Source organism: Chelonia mydas, chromosome 9 (genome assembly GCF_015237465.2).
Source record: "Chelonia mydas isolate rCheMyd1 chromosome 9, rCheMyd1.pri.v2, whole genome shotgun sequence".
NCBI lineage: Eukaryota > Metazoa > Chordata > Testudines > Cheloniidae > Chelonia > Chelonia mydas.
In genome coordinates, this window is record NC_057855.1 from 86,380,929 (window position 1) to 86,398,258 (window position 17,330).

The 17,330-nt window shown below is 43.1% G+C and overlaps 1 protein-coding gene across 9 annotated transcripts in view; it reads left to right on the forward strand.

The window, feature by feature from the left end:
* The window catches only part of TENM1 (teneurin transmembrane protein 1), a 517,886-nt gene that overhangs the window by 453,027 nt on the left and 47,529 nt on the right, over positions 1-17,330 (forward strand). For all 9 annotated transcript variants that reach the window (XM_037909021.2, XM_043523191.1, XM_043523186.1 and 6 more), the window contains one exon: positions 65-219. In XM_037909021.2, coding sequence (XP_037764949.1) covers positions 65-219 — 155 coding nt within the window. The remainder of the gene's footprint in view (positions 1-64; positions 220-17,330) is intronic.

Genomic DNA, 17,330 nt, shown 5'->3' on the forward strand with positions numbered 1-17,330 from the left:
AATTAACACAGATGAGGAAATAGTTTGAGTACCAATATTAATGCTTTCTTTACTCTACCAACAGGTATCACTGTGGATAAGTATGGATTCATTTACTTTGTTGATGGTACCATGATTCGGAAGATTGATGGAAGTGGTGTGATTACAACTGTAATAGGTTCAAATGGTCTTACATCAACACAGCCACTGAGCTGTGACTCTGGAATGGACATCACTCAGGTAGACACCACTGTTTTTCATGCATTGTTACCATTCAACACATTGTGGAAATGGGTAACTATTTAAGGATACCCGTTAATCAGTTAACACTGGGTGGCACAAGATTTCAGACATGTTTTTAGAGCAGTGGTGATATTTGATAGTGTATAAAGCTTACATTTAAATCATTAATATAAATCTAAGACAGCTAATATAAATAGAAAAAGTATGCATGTGACTTTACCGAGTGGTCCATGTATGTATTATGTGTGTGTACAGGTGCTTAGACTAATATATACGGTATGTCTACACTCATTGCTTTAAAAAGTTACAAGCTACTTTTAGGTGTGTCCTTTAAAAGCAGGTGATATTAGGATCTGTATAGAAGGTTTGAGAACCTTCCTTTAGCCCAGCTTTCTGACACTATTGTGCTTGCATCACTTAACAGAGAAGAAAAATGAGATATTGTTGCTATCCAGGTCTCTGCTAGGGAGCACTATGGAAGAACTAACAAAATAGTAGCTAAAGGATACAGAAGCTCCAGCTTTTCAATACTTTTTTAAAGTGCTTTTCAATTCTTAATTCAAAGACAATGTAACAGAAATTGAACAAAAAGGTACTTTCCCCATCTGGTTTATATTAAAAACCAGACAGACATTTATACGCAAAACAGCCAGCCTTTCAAAGTTAATGGGTAGCAACTCTAAAAGGCAGATGGTGTAGGCCAGGTTCTGCTTATTCAATTCTGGCTCCAAAATAAAATAAAATTTGTCTGCTTCAAACAACTAAAGGGAGTCAAGGACTTAAAACAGTTACATTATGGGATGTGTGTGATTGTACCTAGAGCCAAATTGGTTGGTTTTGGTTTCAGTTTTTAGTTTTTTCCAGTGTATTTTAATATTTCGCCACTGGAAACCACAACTGATACATAGAGAACTCACCTGATCTGAGCTGTGTCTAATTTCTATCGAGGATTTTAATGGTAGCAGTTTTCCATGAGGACCTGATCCTGCGTTTCTTGAAGTCAAGGGAGATTCAGGCATACAAGGAATGCAGGAATAATGTCCTTGTTTGTATATAACAAGCTTCACTGTGAAGCCACGATGGTGGTCACGGGCCAGATTCGGCCTTATGGTGGAAAAACCTGCATAGAGTGGCAAACTCAGACATCCAAATCACAGTTCCATTCCTGTCCTGTCAGGGATAAGATTGTTCTCATCTCCCACAGAAAGTGCCAGGGGTTCATATTGCCAAACTAGTGGATGTCCTGGGAAACACATGGACTTCATGTAATCTCTGATGACCCATGCCTTCCCCACAGCTGCCTATGCCCCTAGTCATGCCGCTATATCTGCCATCTCCGTGGCTACGCAGTAGCAGCCAAGAATGAGACCTTGGGGGAATTGTTAATGCATGGAGCATATTTTAACTACTTCTTGGATATACATATAGCAACTGCCTGCAGCGTATGTGAAGCATTAGCTACCAAATCAGATATCTCTAAGGTCTATAAGGAATCACATCATGTGGAACTTCTGCTCCCTGGCTGCCTCGTTTCCTAGCTCTGGATCTGCATGGAGTCCCACTCCATGGAGCTCAGGCAGAGGGAACATCTCCAGTATCATGGGTAAGGAAAAGCATACCACTGAGCTAGCTCTTTTACTATTCAATGTCGTTTCCCCCACTGCCATTCTGACAGGTTTAGTGCCTTTTCATTTGTGAAAGCAGAAATGAAAATGAGTTCTGGTGAATAAATCCAACTGGTTCATTGCTGGTATACTATAGATTGTACTATCAGTGGAAATGGTTTTCACTGCATGTTTATCATCACATAGTGGTGCAAAAGCTACAACAAACTGAGTGATCTAGATGTATCCTTACTGCGTAGACCAGGATAGTTTTGAGATGAATCCAGAATGCATAGCAATAAATATTCAAGATATTGGTATTAAATGATAGCTTTATAAAGGACACCTAAAAGTATGTGGTTTTAAAAAGGTATCCGATCTAATTCATTTTTTAAAAATCAAAATAAGGTATTAAATCCATCCTGAATACATTTTGTCAATGATGTCATCTCACCCTTCATATATTGAATCTTTCCAGATACAAGCCCTGGAATTTGTATCTGCAATTTATAGAAGCATCTCTTGCTTTGTATTATTATCCCATTGATTTTCTCAAGGTACATAGCAAAGTAGTCCCTAAATAAGTGCCCCAGATTAAATGTCCTGTGGAATTATTATCATGTGCCAGCAATGCCCCTCTGCCATGTACATTGGTCAAACTGGACAGTCTCTACGTAAAAGAATAAATGAACACAAATCAGATGTCAAGAATTATAACATTCATAAACCAGTCGGAGAACACTTCAATCTCTCTGGTCACTCGATTTCTGACCTAAAAGTGGCAATTCTTCAACAAAAAGACTTCAAAAACAGACTCCAACGAGAGACTGCTGAATTGGAATTAATTTGCAAATTGGATACAATTAACTTAGGCTTGAATAGAGACTGGGAGTGGTTGAGTCATTACACAAAATAAAACTATTTCCCCTTGTTTATTCCCCACCCCCACCCCCACTGTTCCTCAGACGTTCTTGTTAACTGCTGGAAATGGCCCATCTTGATTATCACTACAAAGGGTTTTCTTCCCCCCCGCCCGCCCCCTCCTCCACTCTCCTGCTGGTAATAGATGATCTTAAGTGATCACTCTCCTTACAGTGTGCATGATAAACACCCATTTTTTCATGTTCTGTGTGTATATAAATCTCCTCACTGTATTTTCCACTGAATGCATCCGATGATGTGAGCTGTAGCTCACGAAAGCTTATGCTCAAATAAATTGGTTAGTCTCTAAGGTGCCACAAATACTCCTTTTCTTTTTGCGAATACAGACTAACACGGCTGCTACTCTGAAACCTGTAATAAATAAATAGAGCTTTCACTTGAATAGGTGAGTTGATTATGAAAGGGTTTAGTCACATATTTCAATACCAATTTTGAACAGAAATATGTCTTAGAAATCACTAAGCACGTGTCATTTACTTCCATCTCAGACTTGACTAAGGTATTGTTATTCCTGGTTTGTAAGGAAAAGGAGATTGGGTTGAGGTAGCTGCACGGTAAAGTGATGAATTTGCTCCTCTTTTACCTGTACAGAACATAGCTGAACTCTGTTTTGGTCACAACACAAGTCAAATGAATTTAGTGTTTTCGGCCAGATTTTCAAAAAAGTTCAGGGCCAGATATTCAAGTATTCAGCACCTGCATTTGAAGACAGAGTTTCAAAAGCCCTCAATTCCCTTTTTGGTACCAGAATAAGGGCCAGATTCTCAAAAGGACTCAGCATCCATCACTTCTCTTTGAGACAATAGTGGCCAGATTTTCAAGAGCCCAATGTGCTAGGTTATTTTTAAAATCTGGACACTTGTTTTGGTGCATAAGTGAGAGCTGAACTCTTCTGAAAATCTGGCCCCAAATGTGGGTCCTGAGCATTGTTGAAAATTTGGCTGTAATAATCACTTGCCTAATTGACCAAACTGGCAGGAAAAAATGGCACAATTAATGCACTCTGCTTATGAGAAGCCCATTTCTGAAGCATCACAATTATTACTGATTACAACTGAAATGAATCAGAAGGGCTGTTGGGGAAGCTTAATAGGATCTGATTCTGCTCTCACTTACACCTGTTTTACACTGCTGTAGTTGAGTGGAGTTTCTTTGGATTTACAACTGTAAATGAGAGGTGAATCAGGTCCTACATTATGTTTGGTTCTAGCAATTCCTAACAGTATTTAACTCTGTAGTGGGCTAAAATTCACATGTAAAAGAGGAAAATCTAGAAGAATGATATAAGCCTTACTTCTTTCTGTCTTCACTGCTATAGAATATCAGGGTTGGAAGGGACCACAGGAGGTCATCTAGTCCAACCCCATGCTCAAAGCAGGACCAATCCCCAGTTTTTGCCCCAGATCCCTAAATGGCCCCCTCAAGGATTAAACACACAACCCTGGGTTTAGCAGGCCAATGCTCAAACCCCCGAGCTATCCCTCCCCCCTTTCTATGGAGAAAGCTGAAGAGGGAATGTTGGTAGAAATGTCCACTTCCTAATCCATCATGTACCTTCTTCCCATGATAAATATGTGGCCTGATTCTTTACTGCCATGCACTTTGTTTTGTCATTTCCTCTTTGTAAAGTGTAAAATGCTATAGGTCTGTATTTGATAGCATTCTATACCCAATCGGGACTCAGTCCATACAAATACAAATAACTGCAAAGGTGCAAGGCAGTGGAGAATCAAGCACAAGATCTCTTCCTTAGCCTGTAAACGGTGGCCTTGCCCCTTCACTAATGACAATTCCACTAGTGATGACTCTTTGCCAAAGCGATAGCTGCTGACTGATTGATAGTGTTCGTAACTGTCACCACTGTGTTCTAATATGAAAGTTCTTATTTGACTGTTTTCTGTCTTGACATTTGCACTTCATCAGCCTTTGTTCAGCAGTTCCCCACTTGATGGATTCCATATATATTCTGTTGCTTCACCTAAAATTCAAAGCAACACTGCAAAATATTTTTCTCCTTCACAAAAATGTGACAAGATTTACTTATGGTGACAGTGTGTTCATACAGGTCAAGTTAAGGGATATGTGTTAGAATGATGAGTAAGAGGGAAAAGCCCAAGTTATGGAGACATTTTTGAGAACATTTCAAGCACTGGACACCCCTCTTTTAATTAATTGTAAATTGCCAGAGGGAATTCTACTTTCACTCTGCAGCATTCTCTCTCTCACCTTCAGAACTTTATCAGTAAAGATGCATGGACTGATTTAAAACGTGACTTAAGATGTCACAAATGCAAACACTGACAAATCTCTTGCAGTCAGAAGGACAGCAGGCAATACCACCAACAATGTCTGCAGAGGGACAATTTGATGAAATACATGCTTGAAGACCTATTGAATGGAACAGAAAGCTTACAGAACTCTCTGACCTCCCTTGAAGGAAAATGTGAGAACCTGTTTTACAAAATAAACAAAGCAGATAAATACATGACTTCTGCTGAGGTGCACTTACATGCAATAGAAGATTATGTGGAAGACAGGGAAAAGAGCCAGTGAATATGAGACAGATGAATGCCAATGTAAAAATTAATTTGATTCTGGAGTGAAGCACTTTTGAACAATGTTGAGCATGGAACATAAGAAAGGGGTTGCAGGATCACATTCATTTCTTTGAGCAGAATAATAGATCTATTTGCAGACTGAAGGAAGACGCAATATCTCCAGAGAAGTTTCACTACATTTGTGCTATTGGTGAAGCTAAAACCTTTTTACTTAAACTCAGTGGAACCACTTTGACTGATCAGCTGTGCATCTTCCCTATTATGTGTTTAGACATTTTCATCCTTGTATTAACTAACAAAGCTAAGCCACTTGTACCATTGGAAATCATACTTCTTCTGGGACACAATTCTGCCTCTCCTTCACAGGTTAAAGAAAAGATCAGAGATGAAAACCCAGCCACTAGTAATATCTATGAGGAGGAAGAGTCTGTGTGATAAAAGAGTAAAGTGGTCCAGAGACCAGTCCCCTTTTTCACCATGTTTAACTTCAGCGTTTACTTTGTGTCTCTGTTTAAACTCAGCAATAATTCCATTTGGATATTAATGGCTTGGTCATTTTACAAGAGAGAGAAATAAAACAAAAGCTCATGAGTAGTGTTTTAGGTGGTATGATAATACAAATAATAATGTCTCTTAAAAAGGTAATTTAGGAAACACCCTTTAACATATGTGGTATTCCTGTAAATACAGGAGCTATGGAAGCTTTCTAATCATGCTGTAGGGATTCTATATTTGAATTGTGCTGGAGACCCTTCTGTCTAACAGAGAGAGGATAGCCACTTTGTTTTCATTTGAGCAGATCAGTACAAAAATAGACTTGCCTTTTATTTTTTGTCCTCCCTCTCTGAGGCTTATGATGATCTGTTAGTCTAGTCATGTTTAGTGGATGATACCATAAACATTCCAAGTCTCTGAGCACCATTAAGAAGGATTTTGCAGAAAGACAATTGCTGCTCATATACTTGAAATCAATAAACAAAGCAAAAACCCCACCACAGATTACAAAAATGATGCCTTATTTCTAGACCTTCAACTCTCACTGAGGTCCCTTCTTTAAAGAAATAAAGTAAAAAAAATGAGATGTTGCTCTTTGTTGTCCGTGGATGATATAAACCTGCTATTTCTCCAATTAGTTTTTAGGAAAAACAGTAATCAGGACCCACATTTTGAATGCAAAAACAATCAAGGGGGGAGGACCCTTTTTTAGGAGTTGGGAAAGGGAGGGAAGAACCCTTTACTGACCTTCTCTATACATCATAAGGAAGATTATATGGGACATAACCCTTTTTAGTTTTTTGGTAATTCCCGTTTCATTAACGGGCACTGAGGGAACTCAGCACCTCACAGGGTCAAACTCTTAAATAGAAATAATGGCTCTGGGGCCTATGCAATCAGACCCCTAAATAATAATAAATTTGTCTTTATGGATGTGATTTTAGAATATCAGATGGAAGGAATGAACAATTCATCGGAGCCAATCAAATTACCCTTTCAATGAATGTGAAATACCATTCACATAGACATGTCACATGTGGTTTGGGGGCCTCACGAAAGAACAGCAAAAAAAAGACCACAATTTTTCTTCCAAAAAGCCCCAAGTGACTGTTTGTATTAGTCAACTTCAAACTAGCAATTTATTTTACATTTCTTCTGTAAATACAGTACCACTGAATAAAATACTCCTAAATTTTAATCAAATCTTTTAAAGATTGCATTCCTCTTTTTCCATGTTGTTTATCTGTGCTATCGCAGAGGTATTTAACTTAGGGAATGTTAGATGCTTCATCTGCTCTGTGCTGAAATGAAAGATCCTTGGCAGAGCTAAATTTATGAAAGACACATTATAAAGTGGATTTTTTCTGCTTTACATTTAGAATAAAATAATCAGTAAATCTGTTGTTCCTAGCGGCAATAAGCACTGATAATTGCCAGCCTAGATACTGCATATGCTGCTGTTACATGAAAAGTAACATTTTTGCCATTGACTTCTACAAAGGATTTCATAAATCTACTCTGTTTTTATATGGTAGGTGTCATATTTCATCTCTCTCACACTCTGTCACATATGACATTATCTAGCTAAGTAAAATGATAATGCACAGGCATGTATACATATAATCACAGCCGGATCCAAAGTCCCCTGAAGTGAATGGATCCATTGACTTCAGTAGGCTTTGGATCACCATCAGAGCTGCCAAGTGTTTTGAATCCTGGGTGACTTACATCTGGCAGCCTTGCAACCCATTCCCGTAGCCCGTCTGAAGTCTCATGCATCCAGCTGGGCTGCAAAGAGAGTCTGTATTTGCTCCTCTAGGCCACCAGAGGGCTGCTGCTCGTTCTCCTCAGCCTCTCATCTTTCTTCTACTCCTCCTGGGTCCGAGCAGGGAAGGAGTAGGTCAGGGGTGGCCAACCTGTGGCTCCGGAGCCACATGCGGGCAGTGATGAGCTGCCAAAATCTTAACAACCGGTTCCCTCCTCACCCCACGAGGGGGTCGTGGCCCGCCTCCCGGGACTCCTGCCCCATCCAATGCCCCTGCCTGCCCCATCCACACCTGTCCCCTGACTACCCCTGGAACCGGGCTGGAGGGTCTCGTGGGCCACCGTAGTGGGTGCCCACCCTGCCCCTAAGAGCCAGAGGCACCTGCCGGGGGGCGAGGTGGGGAGTCCTGGCGGGGCTTACCTGGGGCGGCTCCCGGGAAGCATCTGGCAGGTCCCTCTGGCTCCTAGGGGCGGGGGAGCGAAGCTAGGGGAAAGCAGGGGGAGCAACCGACTCCGTGGGTGCTCCGGGGAAAATTTGGTGGGTGCAGAGCCCCCACCAGCAGCTCCCCGCCCAGCCCCAGCTCACCTCACCTCCGCTCCACCTCCTCCCCTGAACGTGCCACCCCGCTCTGCTTCTCCGCCCCCCAGTGTCCCACGAATCAGCTGTTCGCGCGGGAAGCCTGGGAGGGCTGAGAAGCAGGCAGCAGCTTCGCGCTCAGGCCCAGGGTGATTACTTGCTGTGGTGCAGGTGGCCCTCCTCACGCCCCCTCCCGCCCCAGCTCACCTCCGCGCCCCCTCCACCTCCCTGGGCCTGAGCGGGAAGCCACCGCCTGCTTCTCAGCCCTCCCAGGCTTCCCGCGCAAACAGCTGATTCGCGGGAAACCGGGGGGCGGCGAAGCAGAGCGGGGCCGAGCGTTCAGGGGAGGAGGCGGAGTGGAGGTGAGCTGGGGCGGAGTACGGGGCAGAGAGCTGCTCTGCACTCACCAAATTTTCCCCGTGGGTGCTCCAGCCCCGGAGCACCCGCGGAGTCGGCGCTTGAGACGCCACTTTTGGCCAGTTGTTAAATTTAGAAACATGGGACAATCAGTTCTAAAAGGGCTTCTAAATTTAACAACCGGTTCCAGCGAATCGGTGCGAACCGGCTCCAGCTCACCACTGCATGCGGCTCTTCAGAAGTTAACTTGCGGCTCCTTGTACAGGCACCAACTCCAGGGCTGGAGCTACAGGCGCCAACTTGCCAATGTGCCGGGGGGTGCTCACTGCTCAACCCCTGGCTCTGCCACAGGCCCTGCCCCTACTTCACCCCTTCCCCCTCGCTCCTTCCCCTCCCCCCAGAGCCTCCTGCATGCCGCTGATCAGCAGGGCTGCTGGCAGGCGGGGGGGAACTGATGGGGGGCTGCTGAGGTATTACTGTGGCTCTTGACAATGTACATAGGTAAATTCTGGCTCCTTCTCAGGCGCAGGTTGGCCACCCCTGGAATAGGGGCTGGAAGAGGCAGGTGGCTGGCAGGGAAAGAAGAGGGAGAGGGGTTCAGCCCTATTCCTGCCCCCATGGCACCTGGAGAGCCACCCAGATAGCCTCAGCTATCTTCCCATCTAGCACCCAGCACGCCCTCTACCACATCCAGCCTACTGTCCACCAGACAGCACCCCATGTACCCCAGCATCCACCCACGTATCATCCCATGACATCCTCCTCCCCAGCCCCATCCATGCCACCTTTGGCTGACCAAGGAAGACCACCCCTGAACTTGGATATCCCTGTGGCTCTTTGGGGAATGAATCCCAGGTGTAGATAGCTACCGCTTTTCGAGGCTTCACTGCCCTTCTCCCCCATCCCTAATGGCACAGTGTGATATTCTTGGCTGGTGCTAGCCTGGCCCTGCCTAGTATCTGTTTCATTGCAGACTCAGTGTGATTTAATGTAGCTTCAAATTGCATTAACTCCTCATCAGATTTCCACATGTAAATCTGACAGATTGGCAGGGGTCAATATGGGGAACAGCTAGATCCATGCTCCGCCCACGGGGCCTCTTCCACCCAGTGCCCAACCCCAGGAGGTACAGTAGGGGATCTTGAGAGAAAGGAGCTATGGAGATGGTATTTCACAGGAGAGAGGTTCCCCAGTGCAGCGTCCCCTCTGTGTGTGCAGGCAGAAAGAATGATTGGTTCTTCGCAATTTATCTTCCATCCTGTGTAGTTCCTGAACTGCCTGAATGAAATCTCAATTAGCTGCTTACTTTACTTTTTATTCCTTAAGCATGAGTAACCTTTGACTGCATCTCTCAGTTAAAAAGTGTTTCAGTATGACGGAATCTAGTTGATGAGTTATTTGTGCCCGTGATACTTGTATCCACGGTACTGAATTAAATTGCCAAAAAATTTTGATATTGCTTTGCCAGTTTGATTAAATCCTTTACAGGGCACATATTGATGACTAATTTTTTTCTTCTGTTAAGATGAAATATTGGGCAGAAGTTATAAATGAAAAGTAAGTATGGGATACTTGCAAAAACTGCCAAACTACTCACAGGTAACTGGATAACTAGACCTGATGCCTGACACCATGCTGACCAAACCCAGAAATGTCTGTAAGAAATACAGCATATAGACATTATATGAAAACAAATTTTCAAATAGTCTTGTGAGGACACAACATAGAACAAAGTTTGCTTTAAACCTATTTGTCTTCCCATATGCCACCAAGTGGCTGGCTGAGGACCCTGACTACAGTAGAATTGGTGCACAGCTGGAGAGTGGGATATTCTGACCCCGTGAAGGACCCCCATTATAGAGTGAAAGTCACCCCTGTGTGAACACTCAGCAGTAGGCCTGAGCACTGCTCAAGCGCCACTTAAGTTTTATATTAAGAATTACATTAGTGGCGAGTAGGCCTTGTGCTGGCCCCCTGAGCAGGGGAGAATTTCAACCCATACTGCATCTTGTCAAGGGGGCTCACTTCATCGCAGCTAGCAGAAGTGTCCTGAGGGAGGGCCAGTGGGGCTAGAAAGACTCATTCCCATCCTGGCACCTGTGAACCTCCCTTGCAGACATCTTTGTTACTTGGGTTGTATACAAAGGCAAGGTTTTGGCTCTTCAAAAATATTTGCCAGATGAACCTCTATCCCCAGAAGACCAGAATGGGATGGGAATATTAACAAAGCTTAGGTGACAGAACAGCAATAAGAAGCACTGACCAAGAATTAAAAGGGTGAGATTTGATGGAGGAATAATAAATATATTGGATTTTTTTTAAAAAAAAGATTAGAAAGCTTCACACATTTGTGCATGCGATCGCTCATGAGTGACCTGTATTCCTGCCAGTGGGTTTGTGGATATTATTAAATCAGCCCAATCTGTATATATTTAGTCAAAGATCATCCAGGGATATAGCTTCTTTCATTTGTTTTAAGTGAATTAAAAATCTGAAGATTTCCTGGGAGCTGGCTTTAGTGTCTGTAGTCCAGACCTTTCAAGATACCTAATGTAGTCCAGTTTGGCTTTCGGAAGTACTGCAAAGTTAAGATGAGAGAAGCTATGTGGACTGGCACAATCTTAGGGTTCCAAACTGAGAATATGGTAATCCTCAACTTCTGAGCACAGCAATCACCAGAGCCGGCATTTCCCTCTTCGCAGAGCTCCATCATATATTTGGATTAAAATCCTGGCTCCACTGAAGTCAATGGGGAAGTTTTGTCATAGATTTCAGTGGGGCCAGGATTTCACTCTTGGGTGTCAGAGTCTCCTCTCACATGGTATACATCAGGAGTAACTTGACTGAAATCAGTGGTGTAAAGCCAGCGTAAGTACAGAGGATAATTAGGTTTATAATTTTATAATCAGCACAGTGAATTTTTAAATAGTTTCCAACTGAAGAGTTGCATTTCAAAGCCAATTAAATAAAGGTTAGATCTAGTTGCTTAATTGAAAACATAACAACAGGGTAGGCGATCAATGAAATAAGGGTGTTTTTTAAAAAAAATAGTACAGCAATACTTCTGACCTGCAAATTGCTTTAAGTGCCATGGGGAATCTGGAGCTGTGTAGATCTCATCAAAACAATACAGTAATATTAACAGGTTCCAAAGAGCACAACTTTGTAGCTCGTCAGCAAGAAAGAACTCTACAGAGTATTGACTCCCTTGTTGCCTTCAGAGTTCTTGGGTCTCAAGACCCAAGCTTCTACAAAATGAGGTAAGACCGAAGAGAGTTCAATACTGAAAAGATTTGTCTTTTACTAGACATAGGACTAAATTCTGCCCTAAGTTACCCTTGCGACCTCGTTGAAGTCAACAGAAAGAGAGAGAGAGACAGAGAGAGAGAGAGAGTGAGAACAGCCACATGAAGGATGGAGGTCACAGAGAGCAGTCACAACATGGCAAGTGAGGGAGCAGACGTAAGAACAAAATAATGTGAAAGAGAAGAGAAGGTCCTTCTATATTAAGAGTCAAGAGAGAGAAAGAGTGGGGTTGCAAGAGGTGAGTATCAAGGAAGAATTTGGCCAATGCCCTACTATAGGATACCATTAAGAAGTTAAGTTTTTAGGCATGCTTCATAAAATTCGAGACACAGAGAAATGCAAATAGAACAATAGTGAGCAACATCTTGTACAATATGTTCTATTGACAATAACCATCACATTTACAAGCAAATTAGCTAAAACATCTGAAGGACATTTTGCTTTTTCAAACTGCGCCTTCATCTCCTGCTGATAGATTCCTTTGGGACAGGTAGGGTATGCAAAATGATATGCCACTTTGGAGAATTAATTTAAGAAGTTTAGTAATGTAGGTTGCATTGCAGGAAAATCGTAAACAGCTGAACATCGTTCAGTATCCATTCAATCAAACCCTCAGAGCAAAATGAGAAACTGAATAGCTGCTGCAAGTTCTTCCCTCATTCCTTGTACAGATACCTATGTAATGAGAAGTGAGGAAAATCATGACACTGTTAGGTTCTCCATCTGTATGTACACGCCATGTCCAAACAAATCTTGGAATAGATGCTATTATATTTCTTCATGACTCTTCAGTGCTAGATTTATGAATCCATATCACTGGCTTCAAGAGACCAAACCTTCTCACCAAATCTTTTCATTTCTACCATAAACTGTAATAAATATCTAGGAAGGTTTAATAAAAGGTCTCTCCAAAATTTTGCGTGGCAGGATATGGCCCAATCCTGTAAACCCTGTATGACTTGTGAGCAGTTCCTCTGTTTTGCTACAGCACGTTTCAACTTAACAGCCAGAAGGAAGATATGGCTCTTGCCATTTGCTTCAGCAAGGTAAGGAAAACTCTTTAGATTTGCTGGCAAGGAAGGAAAGAAAAGTGGAAGGTGAGAAGAGAGAAAAACAGGGGGACAGGAAGAGAAACGAGAGGAGTAGAAAAAATAGGGAAAGAAGAGAAAAATGGGAAGGGGAAAAAACATGCTGGGAAATATGCTAGAATTATTGTTCCAGTGTTCTGAAGTGTGTTTAGGTAGCAATCTTGCAGAGACTGAATGAACATGCTTAACTTCATGCCTTGGGAGTAGTCCCTTTGTTGTCAGTAACTTTACTCATAATGTGTAAAGTTTTGCATGTGGTTAAGTCTTTGCAGGATCAGGGTCTTACTTTGTTGATTCTGTTTAATAATAATGAGGATGAACGTTAACAGCTCTTGTAATCAGCTGAAGTTTTTAAGTACTCATTACACTCTAGCCTAGACTTTGGGGTCAAGATTTACCAAGTCATGGTGAGCTGCTAGCTGCTTAGCTATTTAGAAAATCATACCACTTATTTAAGTGTCTAACTATGGGCTTAGGAACTGAACTTTAGGCTGCCATTTTTAAAAGCCTTGGCCCTGAAGTGTCTGGAGTTTGTATGGAGGAAACTGGGCATGTCTTGATCTTATCTTGAACCCTGTGCTTTCTGATTATAGGCTGGATATTGGCACAATTGGCAAATTGACTGTCATAGACTGGTCTCTGTCACATCAGCACCGTATCTGCTCCAGGCTTGCCTTTATAACTGATCCTTTTAATGGCTGTCCAAACATATACCACAGCAGTAACAAACACCCTGGCTTGATATCAACTGAAAACAAGGGGACTCCTCAATAGCTGGGCCGTGATTCCAACATTTTCCAGTGTGTTTCCTTAAAAGCTCCTAATAATGTGAATATTAATCATCTTTGAGTGTTTCCACATGGAATACAGTCTCTTGTTTGTGCTGAATAATACAGCCAGCCTAATTATTATTGACTGTTTAGAGAGTAAGCAGCAGCACTTGTTTACTTTCAACATTGGATGACACCTATTTAAATGGCATTGATTGTGTATAGTTAAAATATTTATTATGTAAATATGTATGAAAAATTAGATTCCAGAATATCTACACAATTTAGTGGACAAAATGAACCTTGAGGCTTTTTTCTATGGAGGTTTGAATCTTGTCAATGTAATCTCAGTAATCTTGTAGGAACTATGTTTTCCTTGATTTTACATGATCATATTTTTACATCTGAACACATCTTCTGGAGCCAGCACCTGACCCAAGTGTAATGGGGTTGAGTATTAGGAATGACCTTGTGTCAGCTGGTCTGTTTAGCTTCTTTATACTCTTTTGGAAAAGTGCTATAGAATTTAATAGAAAAATGCAAACTTTTCTATACGTTCTCTTGAACCATTCTATTCATATTATTAGAGGATTCCATCCCGGCTCTAGAATGCTATAGGATGATTTTAAAAAAAACTGTAAAAAGGAACATATTTGCTATTAAATTCTGCAGGGTTATAGAATAATTTCTATAGAACTATTTCTACAGAAACCTATTGGTTTCATCCCTATTAAATTCTATAGGAATTTTCCATATGACCATCCTGCCATAACCAAAAAATGCAAAACACCTAATTCTTTCCTCCTCCTCACTTTCTCCTTGCATGGGTGGAGTTTTTGTTTGCTTGGGCTTGCTTGTTTCACAATATAGTTCTTGTGGGGAAACTATGTCACGGTAATGAACCTTGCTTTTTGTTCTGAAAGCAGTGATGTTATTCATTCGAGTCCCTTGTGGGAGTGAGTTCTACAGCCTTAATCTAGCTGCTGAGAAAATTCTGTCTGGCACTCCCAAATCTCACGCTTATGATCAACAGACCCATGAGTCCAGATTATGCTTTGAAAGCTCTGTCCTGTGATGGGATCAGTGCCGAATCAGACTGGGGAATGTAGCTGTTGTGAGAGGTTGTGGTTACTCTGACACATGCAAACTCTTGGGCAGCCTGGACCAAGCCTATGGGAAGCTTTGACTGTCAAGGCAGAGACCTTGAGTTTGACTCTATGTTCAGCAATATACTCTATACTGACTGCTATAAGCAGAGCATTAGAGTGATGTGCTCACAATGGCTTGAGTTGTTCAGCAGGAAAATTGATGCTTTCTCTACCAGGTTTTTGGGGATATTTTTAGGTTTGGTGGCTTCACTCCTAGATATCCTCTCTTCCCCCACCATCGCCCCCTCGCCCCCCGATTCCCAGACACTCCAGGAGTGGAGCTTCTCTAAAGCAGAAGTATTTGTACAGTGGTACATCCTTCCAGTCCACCCTCTGCCCATCCATGCCCTGTTTCAGCTATGCAGGAAGCTCATGCTAAGTTCTGCTTCCCAAAAGCTTCCACCACTTTTTGTAGTGGAACTGCACCGACCCTCCACACTCATAACTTCCTGGGGTCCAAATGGAAATATATGATTTCAAGAAAACTTTGAGACAAACAAGTAGACTTAGCAACTTGTAGGCAGCCTTCTTAGAATCATGGTTTTCTCACCTCACAGAAGTGCTGTCTGGCTGCACAGCATGTGGCCCAAGGGTGACAGCGTAAAGCAAAATGGAAAGCTTCCATTTATTCTTCTTCAAGTGGTTGCACATATCCATTCCACTGTAGGGAATTGCACACCCAGCATACGGTTGTCAGAGAATTTTTCCCTCTGCAGTACCTACCTGGGCAGCTTGAGGACCCTCTGCTGCTACACATCACTTTGTGCAGTATAAAGGCCGGAGCCACCACTGACCACCCTCTCAGTTCCTTCTTACCACCTGTGGTGGTTTTTGCAGTGATTACAGTCCTGCTGCTGCAAGTTCTTGCCTCATTCCTTGTACAGATACCTATTTTTACATAAAGCAGCTTCATATTTAGTTAGATAGTCTATAGTTAAGGTAGTGATTAGTTAGATATACGTTATTGGCAAGTAGGGTTTTTTAGGCCTGTAGGCTGACCAGTTCAGTTTTTGGTACCAGTGCTGGAATCATGCCTCAATCTGTGGGGTTTAAATCACGTCGCTCATGCAGCAAACCAATGCCAGTGAGCAACCCACAATCCAGCTGCCTTAAATACTTGGAGGAGTCCCACGTGAGGGACAGATGTCACATTTGTAGAGGATTTAAGCCTCACTCTAAAAAGGACAGAGCAGCTAGGCCGGTATATTCTTATGGAGGCGGCACTCTGTCCACTCTCAGAGCTGTCCAGTTCGCAGTGGCACAGGGTACACCAGCAGCCGTCCTGACTACTCCCCCTGACTTATCAGGGTCAAGAGCTTGATCACTGTCACTGGTGCCAAGTAAGAGGCACAAGACCTCCAGGGACTCAGGACTTCACTCAACATGACCCATTGTACTGAAGCTTTCTAAAAGGAAGGGTTCTGGAAGGGACGCTGAAAGGAGGCACTCCTTAAAACACTCTTCAACTAAGAAATGGTTGTCAGCTCCAGGGTTTGTGCCAGGTCTGTCAAGACTGACCCCCTGAAGTGCCCAGTACAGCTTCTTCAGGCTATCTTCTGGTATCTCAGAGCGAAGAGGCATTACCAGTACCATTGACACCAGAGGCGTATGCAGCTGCTAGAGACCTAAACGTTTTGGTACGAGTTTCCTCAGTGATGCAGGAAGGTCTTCAGTCAGTACCAATGCTGAAGGACCCTCCTCTGAAGCATGTGAGGCCAATGCCACATACACTTTACTTACCTCGGAAGATGGCACCGAGGGAGAAGTCCGCTATGATTTCTCTGGTACCACCATCTCTGGTTTCTGGCTGTCTCTCTTCAGTACTGACTTGTTCTGTTCCCCCATTACTGGAAGACTCAGGTTCTTCATCGTCTTCAGATTCGGAGGTTGGGTCCTATGAATCCCAAGCTAGAAAGGAGAGGCATCCTATGTCACAGACGTATGTCCCATGGTTCCCACAGCAACCTCAGCAATGACCATCAGACAAGGGGCAATGGCCTGATCAGGGATGGGTCCCAGGAACAAGTCAGTGGACTTTCTGGTCCCCCTGGGTTCCAGCTGCCAGGTCATCCCCTCAGTTTCTTTCATCAGACACATGTTGAGAGCTGGGGTCCAGCTGCCAGGTCATCCACCTCAGTCTCTTTCCTTGGACACATGTCGAGAGCATCAGCACGGGAGACAACATCTTCCTGTTGTCAGGACCAGGACTGGTACCGAACCAGTGGAAGCCACCCCAGTGGTTCCTCCAGCAGAGGAGATAGAGTTTCAACATCTGCGTGTTTCCTCTTCCTCATCACCAGCTGAGGTAGAGGCAGTGAGCAATTCTTGCCCACCAAATCATTATAGAGCTCACCAGGGTATGTTAGAAAGGGTAGTCATGGTCCTGGATATCCAGGAGGCCCATGAGAAATCCCACAACCTGGTGGATATTTTGGCTTCGACAGAACTCACTAGGGTGGCTCTGTCAATCAATGAGGCTGTTACGGAACCAGTCGAGGT